Source organism: Wasmannia auropunctata, unplaced genomic scaffold, assembly GCF_000956235.1.
Source record: "Wasmannia auropunctata unplaced genomic scaffold, wasmannia.A_1.0 LD336106.1, whole genome shotgun sequence".
NCBI classification, from domain to species: domain Eukaryota; kingdom Metazoa; phylum Arthropoda; class Insecta; order Hymenoptera; family Formicidae; genus Wasmannia; species Wasmannia auropunctata.
The window spans coordinates 731031-749459 of NW_012026784.1; the positions used below are offsets into that span (position 1 = coordinate 731031).

Below are 18429 nucleotides of genomic sequence, written 5' to 3' on the forward strand. Positions count from 1 at the left end.
TGCTACACATCTCTCCCCCGTACAGGTCACGACGCGCGCGATTGCGCGTCGCGTTCTCTCGTTCCCCGTTTTCGCCGCGTTTATTCTCTCATTATGTACAATACAAACGTATCGCGACGTTTATTAGCATTCAAAATTCACAAGAAGCCAGTCCGAAATCTGGCTTCCTCCCCCTCAAAATTTTCGTTAAATACTCTTCGCTTTGATTAACGAATTCGCCAAACCTTTTTTTTTACGATTTTTACATCTGGAACTTAACGACTTTCATACGTTGTAGATGATGAATAGTGGGCGATAACACAAACGTGACTGTGGGTCGCGAGTTGAGGCAATAAATAAAACATAAACTCTGCATAATATGAAGATTTAGACGCTATTGCTGATTATACATATATGTGAGAAAAAGGTTTATGTGTGTCTGAGAATACTACAGAAGATTATTGTAATGCACCTCCCGCCTATTTACATCATTCGCGGATATAACAAAGTAATCTGCAAATTGATAATGCTGCATTATTCAACGGTTTATTGCATATGCAATGAGTATTAATGGTATCTTGTTTGTTTCTCATTTTTATTAAAGTCCGAAAACGATAGAGAGCCGAGGAACGTCGGAAGTAATCGCAAATAATCAATTAGTAACTTTTAAAGTGAAAAAAGTGCAAATTAAACAGGACTCTGTTTTATACTTAACAATTGTTGTAAAATCGTCTTAGGTACATATAACTAAAGTCAACTGGGAAATTTGCAAACGGAAATTACTTTCTTCCAAAAATTAACGTGTTATATGAGCTATAAAATAAGTTTTCTCTCCGAATTGCGCGAGTTCTTAAGAGGATTCACGCCATGTTTATTGTAACAAGTCGCAATCGAAGACAATATGAATACAATTTACAGTGTTGCACGAGCCGCCTTACCGAGCCAAGTTACCACCTCGTGGCACATTGCGGTTCGTTAATTCTTCGTCCTCCAGAATTGAGACCCTTAAACTCGCCTGAACTATCACAACGTCGAAACTCTCAGAAAAGCTTTTTTTTTTTCGTTTAAAAAAATACGAGAAGATTAAAATGCAATTACAATAAGGAAAGCACTTACAAAGATTGATGGCACAACATCGATGAGTTCAATTTTCGACACTGTATTTAAAAAAAACTTAAATGGTAATTCAATGAAATTAACGACGAAATTAAAGGAAGGATACATTTTCATTTGAAATTTAATTGAAAAGACTACGTCTCCCGGTAGTATTTATATTTAAAGAAGCTAGAAAAATAATTCTTCGTATATGTGATAAAACACACAACAGAAAAACATACAACATTCTATATATATATATATTTATATCTGTAACATTTTATATTTATATAACATTCTTCATATATAACATTCTTGAATTTCTAAATAGCATCGAAATCCGAACTCACCGAGATTGTTATATCGCTGTCTAGCTTCGACTTTGCAACCATCCAATACGCGCAGAATATTCTTTTCAGATTTATATCTCGCGTTTACGAGACGATTTCGGCATTCGTGTAGGAGGCGATCCTAGGGATCTTCCTTGGTAGTGGGTTGTATCTGATGCACCACGCCGGGCAGGTGGTGGTGATGATGATGCTCCGGTCGCCTGGAGAGACCCAACAAGGGCGGCAGCAGCGGCAAGTGCAACGGTAGGGGTAGCCCCCCGGGGAAGCCGGCGAGACCGCCGAGGAGAGCCGAGGCGGTCGAGTGTTCCTGAGCTTTCCTCCGGAGCTCGGCCAGGCTGTTGCTTCGATGGAGATCGGTGGTGCCGGTACCGGCGGCACCGGGTTTGCAACACCCGCAAATAGAACCGGGCCAGCCGGTCGGCGACCAGGACAACATTTCCTGAAGACTGCCCGGCCGATGCTGATCGCTGGTGGTCCACAACGACGGCGTCGTCGAGGTCAGCGATGTCGACGCGCTGCTGACGACTTTATTGAAGAGCGGCGGCGAGAACTGGGCCAAATGGGGCGAGAAAAAAAGGGACGTCGGCGGTTCTACCGGCCTGAAGCCCGCACCTATCCCCGTGGTGCTGAAAGTTCATCGAGAGGGAAAAATGAATATGAATGTAGAAAATAGAAGTAGAATTAAGAATGTAATATAAAACATATGACATAGTATGAATTTAATTTTTTAATTTAAAAATTAATTTGGAGTAAAATGCGCTTTTCTCCTATTTAATATTAGAATCGCTGTGAATTTCTAAAATTGATAAAGATAGAAATATTTTCCTGCTGCATTGAAACGTTTAATCATCAAAAATGTAGTTTAGTTGTAAAAATATTTTTGAAAAAAAAAGTTTAGTGCAAAAATGTAGAACACAATGATCCGGAAAATTTCGACATATGAGCTTAAATTTTTAAGGTAGGACAAAGTTGTCTCGTCCATGATTCTTTTAAAATACATACGATACATTTTTTTATTCGAAATGATAAAAGAATATTAGTAATATATTCTTTCTTTCTTATTTCATAATTTCATTTATAAACTAACGGCAATAGCACAATTGACGCGCACTGATATACACGTAGACACAGAAACGTCTCAATCGTCACGCCGGAAATGATCCTTAACTCGTCCGCGAATTAACGCTATTTCAAGCACCGGCGCGATTATCGCCAAAAGGACGTCGCAATTTCGCGCGATTCCAACTACCGGCGTATCAGCGTAGCGAAAGCGAGAGACAGACAGGCAGACGCGAATGAAATGTGAGAGAAAGACGAAAACCGAGAACGGATGGAGTAGAGAAGGAGAGAGAGAGAGAGAGAGAAAGAGAGAGGAGCCGCAGCCTCACAAGCGCTAATCCGATTAGCACGCGCGATGTTCCGCATCCTCCGAGAGGAGCGGAGGCTGCTTTGAGGCGCTGATGATTATCTCAAATATTAATCGCAAATATTGTTTAATTAATGTAACGAGCTCGAGTCGGTGCTCCAGTCGGAGCCGAGATCGGGAAGAGGCAGGAGGGGGAGGGGGGAGAGGAGGAAGAAGGAGGAGGAAAGGATGGTGGAGGAGGCGAGCGGGAGTTAGGGCAGGCAGCCCACAGCATTTAGGTCGTTAGTAGGGTGGGCGGCAGGAGGGCAGGAAAGACGCAGTTCGTCGGCAGGCTAGAGTAACGGATTTCAGGTGGTTGCCTGGGGGAGAGGGGGTTGTATTGGGCGCAAGGGGCAGGGGAGGAGGGAAGGGGGTGGCAAGCCGCGACGCGCGCGCGGGGAGGCGATAGAGACGGCGTCGGTGTGGTGGCGAGGAGGAAGAGCCGAACCGCGGTAAGCGCGATAATTAGCGGCAATTAGCCGCGTAGTCTACCGTGCGCCTTGCCTTCGTGCGCTCATTTACTTGTCGCGCGCGCGCACACACACACACACACACACACATCATGCAAACGCCATACGTGCACACACCGGTTGCCGTTCGCGTGATGGACGAAGCGCGACTTAGTACATCCCCCCTATCTTATCGACGCGTTTACTCGGCACTGAGTTACGGTGTCGAGTTACGGTGTACGGAGGGGTGACGGCTGAAACGCAGATTACCTCGCAGAGATGACGTAAGATTAGCATCCGCGCGCACCTTTGAAACGAAAAAAATCATTGCGAGAGGAAAAAAAATAAATTAGATAATAAGTTTTAGAGAAAAACGATATCTCGAGACTTTTGGAACGAGATTTTTGGATAATTAATTTTGCGTTAACTTTATCATATCCTTGATTTATAAAATTAAACTTCGACTTCATCACGACTGCAATATTCGTATCTTAAATTTTATCATTCGGTTAATACAAAACAAATTATGTATGTGAAGCATATATTGCAAATTTAAATTCTTATATTTTTCTTATAGATAAAAGACGTCAAATTTGTATCTCGATAATTTGAAATGTATTTTATGAGTTATCTTTTTATTTTTTATTTGTACCTTTTTTAATTCTACGAATTTCCAGTAGAACCCGTTATTCAGTCGAATACACGCGTGATTACTTTAGTTACTTTATTTAATATTTATGTGCTCCATTTTACTTAGGTATATCTAGTTTTTTATCCTATAATCGCTTCTAGATAAGTAACGACGTCGATAACTACGATATTACCTAGACGAGGTCGCGTTTCCCGCGTAATAAGACTCCATTAAAATCTTTATTTAAAATTCAATAACATTAAACGCTCTCAGCTCCGGTAGCGCGAGTATAGCGTGGAATTAAAGCGAGTAATAAAAATGACATGGGAAAGCGATTCTGAGATGAATGTATTATCGTTTACACGCACACACACATACACTACAATTAACAATTTTTTAAATACAAATTTCAATCGATAGAGTGCACTCTTTTACACTCGTTTTTTTACCAGTCGAATCGATCTGTCGACGCGAAAGCTTGCGTTTTATCAGCCGAATATAAATGCAATTTCTGAGACAGACTACCTATTCCTCCTCACTGGGCTAACAAGAGAGTAACGCGCGTGTAATCAATTCTTACGCAACCTTCCAAGAGAATCGCGAGACAAAAGAGCGATCTGGCGACGAGACAACGTCTTTGCGACGCGGATCCGCCCTTGTGCAGCAGCACGAAGCCAGCTCTTAAAGGTAGCTAGGTAGAGCTAAGGTAAGAAGGAACGCAGAGCTTACACCCTCCCTCCCCTTCTCTCCGCTCCGCTCCCCCGTACACCCCCTCCGTCCGCGACCCCCGGCCTGGAGCTTCGCCGTTCCTCTGAATAAATGATGGGGATATATTTACGGCGAGCGGTTTTAAATAAATTACAACTGCGGGGACGGCGAAGGAGTATCTTCCTGCCGTTTCTTCTTTACCTTTTCCCTCGACCCCGGTACCAGGCCCCCGACCGTTCCTCCCTTCCCTCCCCTCTTCCCCCGACCGCCCGAGCCTTCCGCTATATATACGCCTCTCCGTCGTCTTCTGTCGACGTCTAACGTGCCCTCCTCCCGCGAGTCTGCTACGCATGTCTGCTACGCGTGTTTTTCGGTATTTTTTTTTGTTCCCGGCCTTCACGTCGATCCGGCAGAGAGCCCACCGTCGTCGTCTCGGGGATTATAAACGAATGCTCCGGTCCCCCGCGGAAAGAGAGGATCGCGAACGGGATAAATCGCCCCTTTCCGATTCCTCGGACGTGCTCCGGTCCCCTTGTGTACCGCGACCGATGAAACGCGTTTCTCGCAGAAATATTTTATGTGGCTCAAATGTTGTATTTTTCTATATTTTCTATGCATACATACGTCAAATTCTCCTTTATAATATTTCAAACATTGATAACATAAATAGATATTTAGACAAACAAGTATATTTTGTGGGATGTAAAATTAGAGAAATATCAAAATATATTTTATCATGAAAAATTATTTATTTAAATTATTATTTATGACATTCATATAGAATAGATATTAAATATTGTGAAAACATAGATGAAAGGAATATATGACTGCTCTTCGACGATGCGCGAAATTATATACTAATGTGACTAATAATTTGCATGTTTATAAAAGTCTAATTTCGAGAGAAATGCTTTAATCTATTATACTTGTTCGAAACTATGAAATCTCCACGAAAAACCAGCTTTGTCGCCAGCTCTTTAACCTTTTTATCCATCACAAACTCCTTAACTCGTCAACGCTTCTTTTCGTTGACATGCGAGTCGTAAACGCGAGAGACGCCATTTAGTTTCACGAGACAAAAGTCCAAAGGCGAAAAGCGGTGCGCATCGCTTTGTCGCCCCCGCCTCCGCCGTCGCCACCGCCGCCGCCGCCGCCGCCGCCGCCGCCGCCACTGACTCCCGTGGAAGCTGCAGTTTAACGAGGCGACGATTATCGCGATTATACGAGTGGCTATGACGACGACGCGCGGGAGAGGCGCAGGGGGAGAGCTACCGGGAGAAGAAGCGGCTTAACCGGCGGGCGTCGGGGGCCAACGATGCCGTCACGAAGAGTGGTTTAATGGCGCGTATCGAGCATCCGGCCGGCGGTGTTCAGCGGCGCTTGCACCCACTTACCCGTTGAAATCGTCCGAGAGTTTATAAGGGGTTGAACGGGACTGGGGGGCGAGAGGAGGGAGGTGGTAGAGAGAGGAATTCAGGAAGGAGGAGGAAGATATTTCCTAAAGACGTAAATACAAACGAAGCTAAGAGCTCACCTCTCGGCGGGTGGTCCGAGGCTCCCCACGGTGCTCGGTGGCGGCGGCGGCGCCCTTATGGGGGTCGGCGGTGGCGTCGAGACGCCACCCAGGGACGGCTGACTCGGCTGAGGCCGGGGACTGACCGAAGCGGAAGTCGTGCTGGGGCTCCTGGAGCCGCCGCCGCCACCGCCACCTCCGGCACCCTCCGCCACGGCGTCCTCCGTGTCGGCGGCGCTACTGCTCGTCGTGGTGCCCTCCGGATCGTTCCCCGTGGGACTCGGGCCCGCCGACGAGGACGTCGGCGCGGCCAAGGCGGAAGATTCTACGTTACCGCCACCTCCTCCACCACTGCCGCCGCTGCCGCCACCACCGCCGTTTCCACCCTCGCGTTTGCGTTGCTCCTCCTTCAGTCGTTCACTCTTACGCCATTTCGCCCGCCGATTTTGGAACCATACCTGAAAATTACGATCGCCGCGGTTAGAATAGATTAATATTATGGTTAAGCTTTGGAAAATCGATAATGGGAAGCGTAACTTTGATGCAAAAGTTTCTGTTTTATATAAGTAAAGTTGCTAAATTAACTCTTTTTTTTAATGGATAGAAAAATTCGTTGTACACGAGGAAAATATACTGCTGATATATAATTCGGTAATTTCCAGTTTATTATTAATTGATGCATAAAATGTCGAAGAGGTACATTCAAATATCTCACACATTTAATATTCCCTACTACAATATAATAATTTTTACTCTACGTTTTTATCTAGTGTCTTTAATATGTTTTATCTCTTTTTCATAATACAATTTTTGGGTTTCGCTAAATATGAATAAATATCATATCGCGATATATATACGTGTGCATCCAGGGAAGTTAAACTTCTCAAAAGCCAACTTCGCGGAAGTTTGCATAATTCTCTGATTCAATATTCTCGACATCTCAGTCATCTGACTATATACTATAGCGCGGCGGATGAGAGAGGGTTAAGTCTCTCGCGAAAGTCACGGAAACGACGGACGGAGAGGTGGACGGATAGGAGAAAAATGAGACGGACGGTCGTACCTACGGCACTCCGCAACGTCCGCAAATGTGCAAGGATAATTGCATGCGCTGGAAGAGGAACGGGGGGAGGAGGTGGCATTCTGAGGCAGAGAAAAGCACGAGGGTGCGGCAGGTTGGTTGGCGAACGTTGGGGGAGAGGGATGGTTGGGAGGCCGCGGGGCACTTTCCGCCGTGCATGTTCAACGAGCCGACAGCAACCACGGCGGCCGAGTGTTTTTTAAAAAGCTCGAGTTCCGCTAACGAGGCTAACTTGACATAATACCGGCTGAAATAGACTTTATTACACCCAGCGGTTCTCCGCCGCTGACTTCTGTCTCGACAATGGGTATACAATAACCGCACGGGTCCTCGCGCGGAATGCTCTGCACTCGCGAGACGCACACGCCAAACTAATAGTAAAACATCATTTTTAATCAAAGATTGTAGGAAGTAGTTGATTAGAAAAATTCGTAAAAAGTATCCGATGCGTTATTATACAAAGTGATATTACATTGAAAAATATAGCATAAATTGGAACATAATTGCGCGATTTTCGGAGGAAATTATTTTGAAAAGGAAAGATTGCATGCAAGTGTATATCTCTGAGAAAAGTACGTAGTACAGACTACGCGAATTTCACAAAAAAGTCCTTAGCAGGAAGAGCTGAAATAGGATTGGTACATCTTATCCTGTGTAATGGGTCTGGAAAATGATTATATCTTACATTCGGAGCGCGGAACTTTTGCGGGAGGAAGCACGGGAAATGGTTTAATAAAATAAATACGATGGGTACGACTTTCCACCGCCACCTCGAACATCGCGGGGGAGGACGGGGGATGGGGCGGCAGACGGGAAGATATAATAATATCCTAAGGGTTATATATAAGAGGGGTGGAGGGAGGGGGGATGGGGGCGAGTAATAGCTGGGAACAAAGCCATGGTTCCGCAGGGACCACCGCCGTTTTTCTTTCCACCCTCGCGCGCGATAGCTCTCTCTCTCCTCTCCACTTTTTTTTCAATACAAATTTAATCCGAAATTCGTTGATAATGGGCGTAAAACGTTTTTAATCGGCCGCACCCCTTTGTTAAACGAATGTGTCGCACTTTGTCGCGCGGGATTACCGATCGCACGTATCACACTGTGACACGCTTTTTAAAACGGCGTGACAACGATATACTGATTAATTCACGAAAAGCTGTTTTTCCAACAGAGCTCGTAAATTGAAAAATGTCTGCTTTTCAATAAATCTACGCGTTTATAAAAATTTTCCTTCCATCTCTCGATACTTAACACAATTCGCAGAATTCAAATATTTTCGTCGAAACTATACCGTGGATGGAAATACTATTTCATTATAGCTGAGCTGCTTTCCTCGTGGTCCGTAATACGTGAAATTTTCTACATTTTACAGCTCCAAAGAAGCGTGGATAAATACATGAAGAGAGAAGAGAAGAGCTTCGCGAAATCCAATCGCCGAAAATAGGAGAACCAACGTAATCGCGGGATGCCCAGCATCCCCGCGCGGTCCAGGGCTCTCGCAGGTCGCGCGAGCGCAGGTGCGAGCGGCGTTTGATGCGGCGCGACGCGTCTAATTCACGCACGCCAGGTAATTGCCACCTCGCACATGCGTGCATGTCCGCGTGCGGTGCAACAAGCACGATATACGCACACTTGCACGCGTGTGCGCGAGGAAATATACATATACGCACACCCGCGCCGTGTGTGACGTGATGTCGTGCGGTACGTGCCTCGACGATACAACGGACCCTCCTTCACAACCCCCTTCTCGCCTGTCCCCTCCCCCCCTCTCTAGGAGGTTCTAATTGGAGCCTGGAGAAGAGGACGGGCGCTACGTAAACGCGCCTATTTGTCCATTATTCCAGATTCCCTTTGTCTTCGCTAATGAAACAATGAGTCTGCGCCGTAATTGCGTCACAGCCAGACCAACCGCCTCTCTTCCCATCCTCTCCCTCTGTTCCTCGCCGTCTCCCTTCTGTCTCTTTCATTGTCGTATGTACACACACAGTCGTCTCTCTCGTAAAGATCGCTGCCTTCTCGCTAGCTTCGTAAATCCGCACAATGCACGCCAGGCTGCTGCCTCTTAGACTCTGTGATCGAGGATCCTTCGCGAGTCAGGATATTAATGACGGGAGGGCGAAGCGCCGAGATAGTTACGGAACTCTTTATCGGGACACGCGAGCTATGTTCTGTTGTACTATGAGCAATTATATTTAAAAAAAAGAAAATATTTTGTGGAATTATTACATTATCGACTTGATAGTGCTATGAATACGGAAGGAATACATTTAACTTGAAAATGGCGAAAAAACTGTCAAAAGGTATCGCCTGAGATTCGACGGGGATGCACGTTGGCGTCTGTCTCTATGAGAAATCAAAAGCCGCCATTGGTAATCAGATATCCTCTGCAGATGTTCCGACAGGATTTTAGGCTGGAATCGCTGTTACGCTGCAGGGATTCTCAGTGCGAATTACAGCGGCGTGAGTAAATATGGCCGTGAGGACGTAGCCAGGAGTACAAAGTAATCCCGAGATTACCGGCTTACTCTGTCAGAAGATTACGTCAGGTCGAGGGTGTCAGCGCGCCTCTTGGGGGTCCAGGGGTCCCCCCGCCCGCGTCCTCCCGCCCTGCCCGATTCACCCCTCTATACATACGCTTTTGCTCTTGCGGCAACACCGTACCAGCCATCACTGACAATCGATCATATACCCGCGATCTTTTACAGATTTTCTTTTTAATTTTCAATCAGTCGCTGAATCTCAAAATATATTTTCACCCTGAACTAAATCTCGCGCGTTCCCCCATCTACGTCGCGCGTACAACGTCATACATAAAATATACGGCGCGCGTTATTTTTCGTACGATAAATTATAAATATGGCAAATTTTTAAAACTCCGGGAGAGTGGCAAAGGACAAAAATCGATTAAAAAAAAAATTGTCGAAATTTCTGCTTTGGATCGCGGAAATCCGGTTTACGCATATTTTTCGCGATATAATCATTTGGATACTAATGGATACGTAGGCGGGTAATACATTCTATTGTTACGCGAAATATTACGCGAGAGCGTACAGCGCGAGAAAAATGTACGCGCGGAATTTCTCTACTTAACGCTCTCTACGAGAAGGCGGACAAAAAAAATTACCGGGTTGCCACGCGTAATTTTCTCATCGCATTAAAACGCGGAATCCAATCTCAATGCGCTGAGACGCATTAAAAGATTAAGCTCTCGCCGCTGCCAATGCTGCTCGGGACGCGAGCATGCGAACATATTCTGTGAAGTTTTAATGCACGTGCTTTCATGTTATCGAATAAACGTGATTATACAACGTGATTAGCATACTTTCAAGTAACCTGTTTTAATATATCCTTAAATATAATGCACACAGTGCTTCCGCCGGTGAATTTTATTCGTCTCCCTTATTCTAATGGATCTTTTTTGTAATTTAACCGGATTACGGACATTATTACATTATATGCGGCAAGATACTTTACGAGAACCGACAAAATAAAAGTGAACAAAGTAAATAATTATGTTAATAATAGCAACGCGCACGTATGCCGCTTTCTGTATATATATGCTTGAAACATTTTCATAATCCGAGAAAAAAATCTAATCAGGATCGCGAGGCTTAAGGGATATAATTGTGGGACAATTAGATTAGGATTGAAAGAGGTCACCAAGTTCGATGACAAAAAGGGAGTCCTTTTCGCGTGTGTTATATAATCATACCCACCTGCACTCTAGCTTCCGTGAGATTAATCTTCATGGCCAGGTCTTCCCTCGTAAAGACGTCCGGGTAGTGAGTCTGCGCGAAGGCGGACTCGAGTTCCTCCAGTTGCTGGAGGGTGAAAGTTGTCCTGTTTCTGCGCTGCTTCCTCCGCACGAAGGAATCCTCGCCGACTCCGTGCAGTGCTGGGTGATAGGCAGAATAACTAGTATCTGTAACGAATCCACGGGAAGAGTTGCAAAGTAACTGTTTATCTCATGCATTTTTAGATTATCATTTCCGCAATTCTTGACTGATAATTTGAATTTTATTTTCTACGTGAAGTCTAGTTAGTGTCGATGACAGAAGTGACGATATGAATGGAATTATAAGAAATTGATAGGTATCAATATTCGATTAATAAAAATAAAAATTAGAATTAATTTTTATTAGTTTAATTATATAATACCTTTTTGTAATCAATGGAAATATATGCTGTGTCGATATAAAGAAAATATTTTCTCCTCGAAGGGACGGGTTCGACGAAGTTTCGCCTTTTAATTCTTGATAGATTCGAATTTACGAAGTTCCAGGAGAACTTAGTTCGGTACTCCGCATATTTGCCTGTGCTTGACTAGGGTTTGCGAAACTCGGTAACTTCAAGAAACTTGTGAGTTACTGACAATCTCGCGGAATTTTCAAATTTATACGGCAAGCGCGTTATTGCAAAATAAAATGATCAACATAATTTCTTGCTTTTTCGCGGTAGCTTATATTAGTTCTTATTAGTGAATAAGTTGCACTAGGTAAAAGAAGACATAGTAAATGCACATGCACACAAGCTCGTCTTTGTCCATTTAATTCAACTTAATTTAATTTAATTTAATTAAGCAAGTGTAATAATCGAATTTTTTGCGTCAAAATATATTTTCTTCTTTCTATCTTTTTGAAATACTATTAATATGTACATTCAGATATTTTATCAAAAAGCTCACAGTATCGTCATTTGATATTCGATTTGACATTTCAGCAAAAATTATTAATATGTAATTAATATTGTTTCTGCCATATTTTTGGTACGATCGCAGCACACACATTTTGTTTTACCACTGCAATTACGCGAGCAGACAGGGCATGTTAATTAAAAATGTTGAGGGAAACATGGTTAACTGTGATCGCGCGCGCACACGAAGGATCGAAAAGTGAAGCGCCGATATAAAGGCATCGGTCGGATACGCGCGCATACAACGAGGTCGCGAAGTGGGAGCAGACGTTGCGAAGCGCGGCCGGAACCGCTCATCAATGATGCAGAGCAATCAGCGCAATTAATTACCGCGGCGCTAAGCCGGGGCTTAGCGAAAAACACAAATTAATTTCCTAAGCTCATAAAAATTCATGCCACTCTCTCTCCGCCCGTCCGGCCGTCTCTCTTTCGCTCGCGCACAATGTCTCCTCTCTTTCGCTCTCTTCTCCTTTGTGTGTCCCTCTTTCTCTTTCGCTCTTTCTCTCCCTTTCATCCTCTCAACACAGAGGATGATAACGGCGACAGAATGAGAGAGAAAGCGAGATAGGGATAACGGCGGACGCATGATGGTGTTGCGCCATCAACGGTACAGCCACATGGTTGCATTCACAGGGGCGCACCGAGATACTTCGCCTCGATGCCGCGGCTGAACTTTCATAACTGTCACGGACACGCAATTATACGCTACGGTCGCCGCGATCCTCCCGTATCGTTTGCAAAATTAATATCAATGAGGATCCGCGAGGATTTTCGCTCTAAACCCACGCACGCGAAAATAAACGATTCGAGCTTTCCGGACCGCCGGTACTTTATCAGGGCGTTTAACGACGTTGCGGACTCGCGGATGCACTTAAAACTTTGTTTCCGCTCGTGCTCTCGGTCTGCACGATTATCGTGTGCCGATACGGATTTATTTTAATACACATATACCGTGCTTGTTTTTCACGTATAAGCCTTCCAGAAAATTGCTATAGATCCAAACAAGAAGCGACTATTATATAAATATCTCTTCGTGATCCGATAATATATAATTTTATCGGCACATGTCAAACTTTCTAAATGACACTATTCGATTTTAAAAGACAAAAGAGAAATTCTTTTGTGCGTAAATGTCAAATTAATGAAACGCGAAGCTGTGCAGTTCATTCTGCGAGATACACCGTAATGCGTAAAAATTTTTCTCCCAATTCTCGGCGTATCGATAAGCAATGATCCCGTCGTTGTTGCTGCTGCGGCTACAGAGAAAACGAAGATAGAGAAGCGAATCGGGCGACGACCGCGGCGGCTAAATAAATTTACCGGTGCCCCAAACTGAAATCCACTCAAGATCTTAGATTAGAGTCGGTCCGAAGTAAAGCCCGGATCCAGACAACTCGTACAACTCATCGGGAGTCGGTCTGATCCAATTTATTAGTAGTAACCCGGGTACGGAAGAGGGAGGGAGAGAGAGAGAGAGAGAGAGAGAGAGAGAGAGAGAGAGAGATTGGCGACTTTTGCGCTCGAGACGCACATGCATCTCCTTTTCGCGACACGCTTTGCCGTTGTTGACGCTTTGCCTGCAGAAAACGCGAAAGGAGACGATCAATTTTTCGCGCACAGGAAGCATGGAACATCATTAATTCACGCGTGTTCCTTACGAGCACGAGCGCATATCTTTTCCAGATAGGATTTAATAAACTTTTAATGTAGAAATCATTGTCTCAGTCAGACTACTGGATTTCGTTCTCTACGTATATTAGCCTTTATTTTTTTATTTGTTCAAATTTTTTTAGCTTAAGATATATGACACGTGGTTGACACATGTAAATCAGTTCTTTTATTCCAAATTAACTTAAAAAAATAAGTTAAGTTATTATATAAAAGAAATTGAATAAATAAATCGGAGATAAAAACCATATTTCTTTGTATAAAACTTTGTGTTTAAAAAAAGATTAAATTAGATTTAAATTAATGTAAAATTTAATTCCATTTTTACTTACTCTGTCTACATTGACTTATAACATTTTCACATGCACAGACATGCTGGCGAACGACTCAAAATTATTCCAAACGCGCGTCACGATTTCCTCCATGATCACCCGTATCCGTTGCACTTGCAGACTCGCAGGTCTCGAATAAGGCAGCCCGAGTGAACGGGGGGGACGGTGGTGGACCCGTGGAAAAACTACACGTAGAGAACGAAATCTAATGACACCCCGACCGTTACTAATGACGCTAACGAGGTAGTTAGATGTTAGAGCGAATGTCGGTGGGTCTGGACCGTGGGCCGAGGGAACCCACTTACCGACTTATCACGTAGTTACCTAATCTGTTTATCCCAACGGGGGGTAGAGGAGGCCAGGGAGAGAGAGAGAGAGAGAGAGAGAGGGAGAAAGAGCTACGAGCTAGCGGGGACCAGGGGAAACAGACGAGGGGGCAATCGGGAGCTGGAAGGGTGCCCGGACGTCCCTGAGGACAACCGTTCCCCCAGATCCCCAACACCCCCCCGTCTATCTCGAGACCCTGTACGATCATCTACCGGAGAGAGACCGCTGCCTCCCACATTTATGAGTCTCAATGGGTGTTGTGTTTTAAAGAGAATATAGAGAATAATAGCGCGCGTCACACTTCCCACGTTCTTGGATTTATTCATCCGATTTTACTCGCGATTTGAACGTAAGGTGAAATAAATGGTGATTATTTTTGGGATTAATGTATATTCTGTGTCATTTTTTAGATTAATGTATATTCTGTGTCATTTTTTGGGATTAACGTATATTCTGTCCACATTCCCCGAACGCACATTATTCTTCGCTGTCCGCTTCTATCAACGAACGAACATCGGCGCGACAAAGCTCGCGCCGTACACGCAAGGGCATAACACTGTGAATAAAATATACATTAATCCCAAACACATATCCCAAAAATTATTACTATTTATTTCACGCTACATTATATCGTCCTACGTTTAAATCGCCGTTGTTGCCACTGTGGCTCGAAATTAAATAGAATAACGATAGGATTTGACAAACTGCATTCGCTGCTGCTATTAGATTTGCTCGAAGGGAACGAAGGGAATAAAAAATCTTTTTCTTTGTTACCTAACTCCAAATCTTTGATAACACAGCACTATTTTTACCGAATTTACAAAATCGTTCCTCTATTCTGAAAATTATACTGATATTGATTCGTCATAATTGAAAACGATAGGAAATTCTCGAAACATTAGATGAATATTTTCTTCTTCTAAAATTTCTTCTAAAATCCGGACTCCACGAAAAAAAGAATCTTGCGACCATAATTCTATAACGATAAATCGCCATGGCTGGCCGGATACGTCAAGAGCATAGGTTGATAATGGGCGGCTTGACAGATTGCGTCGGCTGAAATTCGTCATCGGGAATGGGACGCGACTTGGAAAACGATCGGTGAATAAGCAAACTGCCGTCAAAGTTCTGGGTAGCGACTCGGCTCGACTGCCGGCGGGACGCGGTTTAACTGGAAGTTGGCTCGAAGTGCAAATTAAGTTTAGCGGCCGTCCAGTTTGTAGCGTCCACTTTGCGTAACTCGGTCTAGTCGGTAATGTAACTTCATCGATGTGTTCCGCTAGAGCAAGTGCCAGTACAATCAGTCTGCCCTCCCCTTCGCCTTCCCCTCCAAGCCTCTCTCCCTCTTGTATACCCGGTGTCTCTTTCTGCCTCTCGATTACGCTGTTCTCTTCATCATGTTTCTCTCTCAGGATTTTTTTCGTGTTTTTTTTCCTTCGCGCATCGTTGTCTCGTGAAAATTATCTCGATAACTTTTCTTAGAAAACAATCATTTATGGTACTTATCAGTTTGAAATTAACAAAGTTGAATTGAAAGAATAAAAAAATTGATCGTACACATTGTATAAATGATCTGATTTATGTAATATATTATCCGGACATACGTATCATTTTCCTCCATCTTTACATTATTTATTTCTATATTAAAGTTTCCAGAAGGTTTTTCGATGCGAAAAATTACTGTTCAAAACTGCCCCTTTTTTCTCTCCAGTCGCGCATAAATCTAAAAATTTCCCCATAACGTTTTATGGCGATTTAGCACGGTACGCCTTTCGCCAATCGAAGCGCGATCGAAAGTCGACGAGGGGGCGAGTCGCGAGGTAAAAAAAAAGATAAACATCGTGTGCGAGCGCCCGCAGCGGGAGGAATCGAATTTTTACTTACAGGGGTGAGTTGGAGCGAAAGGATACTCCAGGGATGGCGGTAATCGCGGCGCTGGGAGGCCCGGGGGGCAGTGGTAGCAGAACATGCCTCCGGCCCTGGCCACGCCGCCCCCCGGCCCGCCGGCCCCTCCCGCGCCAGCACCCGGCACCTGCGGTTGACTCGACGGCTGTTGTTGCTGTTGCTGCTGTTGCTGCTGATGGTGCTGGTGGTGGTTATTGTTCGGCTGGTGGGCGTGGACCGCGCCAATCTGCAACCACACGTCAGTGTCAGTTGATTTCATGATCTCTTCCGCGGTAAAAAAAAAAAAGAGAGAGAGAGAGAGAGAGAAAGATTGCCACGGAGATTCGAGCGAGCTTTTTCCCACAATTGCGGAGGCTTTTACGTCGCAAATAATATTTTTAGGCTGTGCGACTGTGCTTTGATGCAGATACTATTGCTTATCTTTTTAATAGATTTTGAATAGAGTTTTCTCAATGGTTTATTAAAATTTAGATATTAAATCGATCCAAGGGAAGAAATTGTAGTAAATTAATACTGTCGAAAATAAGACTGTCACGATTGCGAAAAATTATCAACAAATTCGGATTCTTTCTTATGAAATTAAATAATAGATATATCACCAAATCGCCTTATGTCATGTCATGCCCATTCCATAATCCGGTCAGATTTTTCTGGACCCGCCGTTGTGTACCGGGGGAGTATCGCGATCCATGGTCCTCGGAAAGCGGAGCATCGGAGCCACTTCCGATTTTGCCGTGCGACGCGCGGATTTTCGAAAGCGGGGTGAAACATGATTAAGAGGGAGCGCGACAGCGGCGTGCTGCAGCGGGGTGGGCGGTTATATGAGGGGGGGTGGGCAGAGGGACCTGGGGAGGGCGAGGGCGCGGAGGGGAACGGATGGGTGGCCGATTACGCCAATCCCCATTAGAGGGATTGTAAACTCGCGTAAATAAATAATGTATGTATCGGCGAGAGAGGAGCCTGCACACGCGGGATGAAAGAGGGAGAGAGCGGCGCGACGCGTAGAGGGCTCTTTGCCTAAGCAGGCATCGGTCGTGGAACTTAATAAACGGCGGAGTTATCAATTTATAATGGGTCGGCATGTCGCGCATGCGCGTGCCTACGGGGGCCCCGCCGTTTCTCTCTCGTTATATAACGGCGTGCACGCGAGTGGCTTTAGAGAACCGGTATACACTAACTATACCCCCTCCCCCCTCCCCGGTACCCCTCGTCTCCAACGACCAACCCTCCTGCCCCCGCGGCCGCCCGCGTCCGCTGTTAGCTTCCCTTCCCCCGCTCTCCTCCCCCGTTATCTCTGTGCGGCTGTTTATCTCGCTCGCTCCATCACAGCGTCTCCCCTTCGTCTCTCGCTTCTCCCTTTATCCGCTCGCTGTTGCACTATGTCTCTCCTCCTCTCTTTGCGGCTCTCCGGTACGAAGGGACAAATTGAATTTTAGATCATGGCGTGTTCCTGTGGGGTCCGCGAATAGAGAAGGACAGAGAGAAAGAGAGAGAGAGAGAGAGAGAGAGAGAGAGAGAGAGAGAGAGAGAGAGAGAAGAAAGAGAGGGGGGGGGTGAGAGGGAGAAGCGCAGAGACGGACGTCGAGATGATACTAATTGAAATTTGAAATTGATATTAGCGAATTATTACCCCTCTCCCGTCGTTCTGCTTGGCCCAACGCAATTACGGCCGCGTGTCGGGTATCAAAAGTAATTGCTGCCAAACTTAACAAAATTCGAGCAATTCTCGTTTCGGCCGTCTGACCTCCGGCGAAAACGACGCGCCGGCTGCAGTCAGTCTCTTTTCTCTCTTCCCCGCGTACACGTTTAAACGTACTCCTACGAGATATACTTTTAACGTGATGCAAAATCATGTTACGTGTCCGTGTTAGTAGGCTCCCGATAAAAGCAGACACTCTTGATATATTCATGTCAAAATCGATTAAATCACTCTTCAATGCACAATTTTAAACAGTTGCATTATCTACTCATCTTAATTTTTACAGATATTTGAAGTGTATTATAAAAAATTTAAGTTATTAAAACAATAGTAAAAAATGATTAAGTTATCATTTACATATGCAATATAGATATATATTTTTTCAGATAGTATTTTTGATAATATTTTATTAGAATAGAAATTAATGCGGTGTATCTATCTTGCCTGTCAAAAATTAGAGGACATGCGTATTTTTTATCTTAAAAAAATCCTGCCAGGAACGTGTGTCGAGATATAAATATTATAAAAAATTATAAATATATTTCGCCAAAAATAATTTATCAAGTATCAGTTATAATTAATCGTGAAAATAAG

General features: G+C 44.4%; 1 protein-coding gene across 1 annotated transcript; it reads right to left on the reverse strand.

Moving 5' to 3' along the window:
- Positions 1-1545: 1545 nt before the first annotated feature.
- On the reverse strand, positions 1546-16200 carry LOC105450992 (cone-rod homeobox protein). Its single transcript, XM_011691164.1, has 4 exons — positions 16116-16200; positions 10929-11134; positions 6152-6588; positions 1546-2050 (listed from the first exon to the last, which is right to left on the reverse strand). The coding sequence occupies exons 1-4, from the start codon at positions 16198-16200 to the stop codon at positions 1546-1548; spliced, it is 1233 nt and encodes a 410-aa protein (XP_011689466.1).
- Positions 16201-18429: the final 2229 nt, after the last annotated feature.

Coding starts and splice junctions, on each gene's coding strand:
- LOC105450992 (XM_011691164.1), bottom strand. CDS start 16,200: ATGTTCTGCTACCACTGCCCCCCGGGCCTCCCAGCGCCGCGATTACCG. Junction 11,135..16,115: donor TTTCGCTCCAACTCACCCCT/GTAAGTAAAAAT, acceptor GATTCGTTACAG/ATACTAGTTATTCTGCCTAT. Junction 2,051..6,151: donor CTCGGACCACCCGCCGAGAG/GTGAGCTCTTAG, acceptor ATGAACTTTCAG/CACCACGGGGATAGGTGCGG.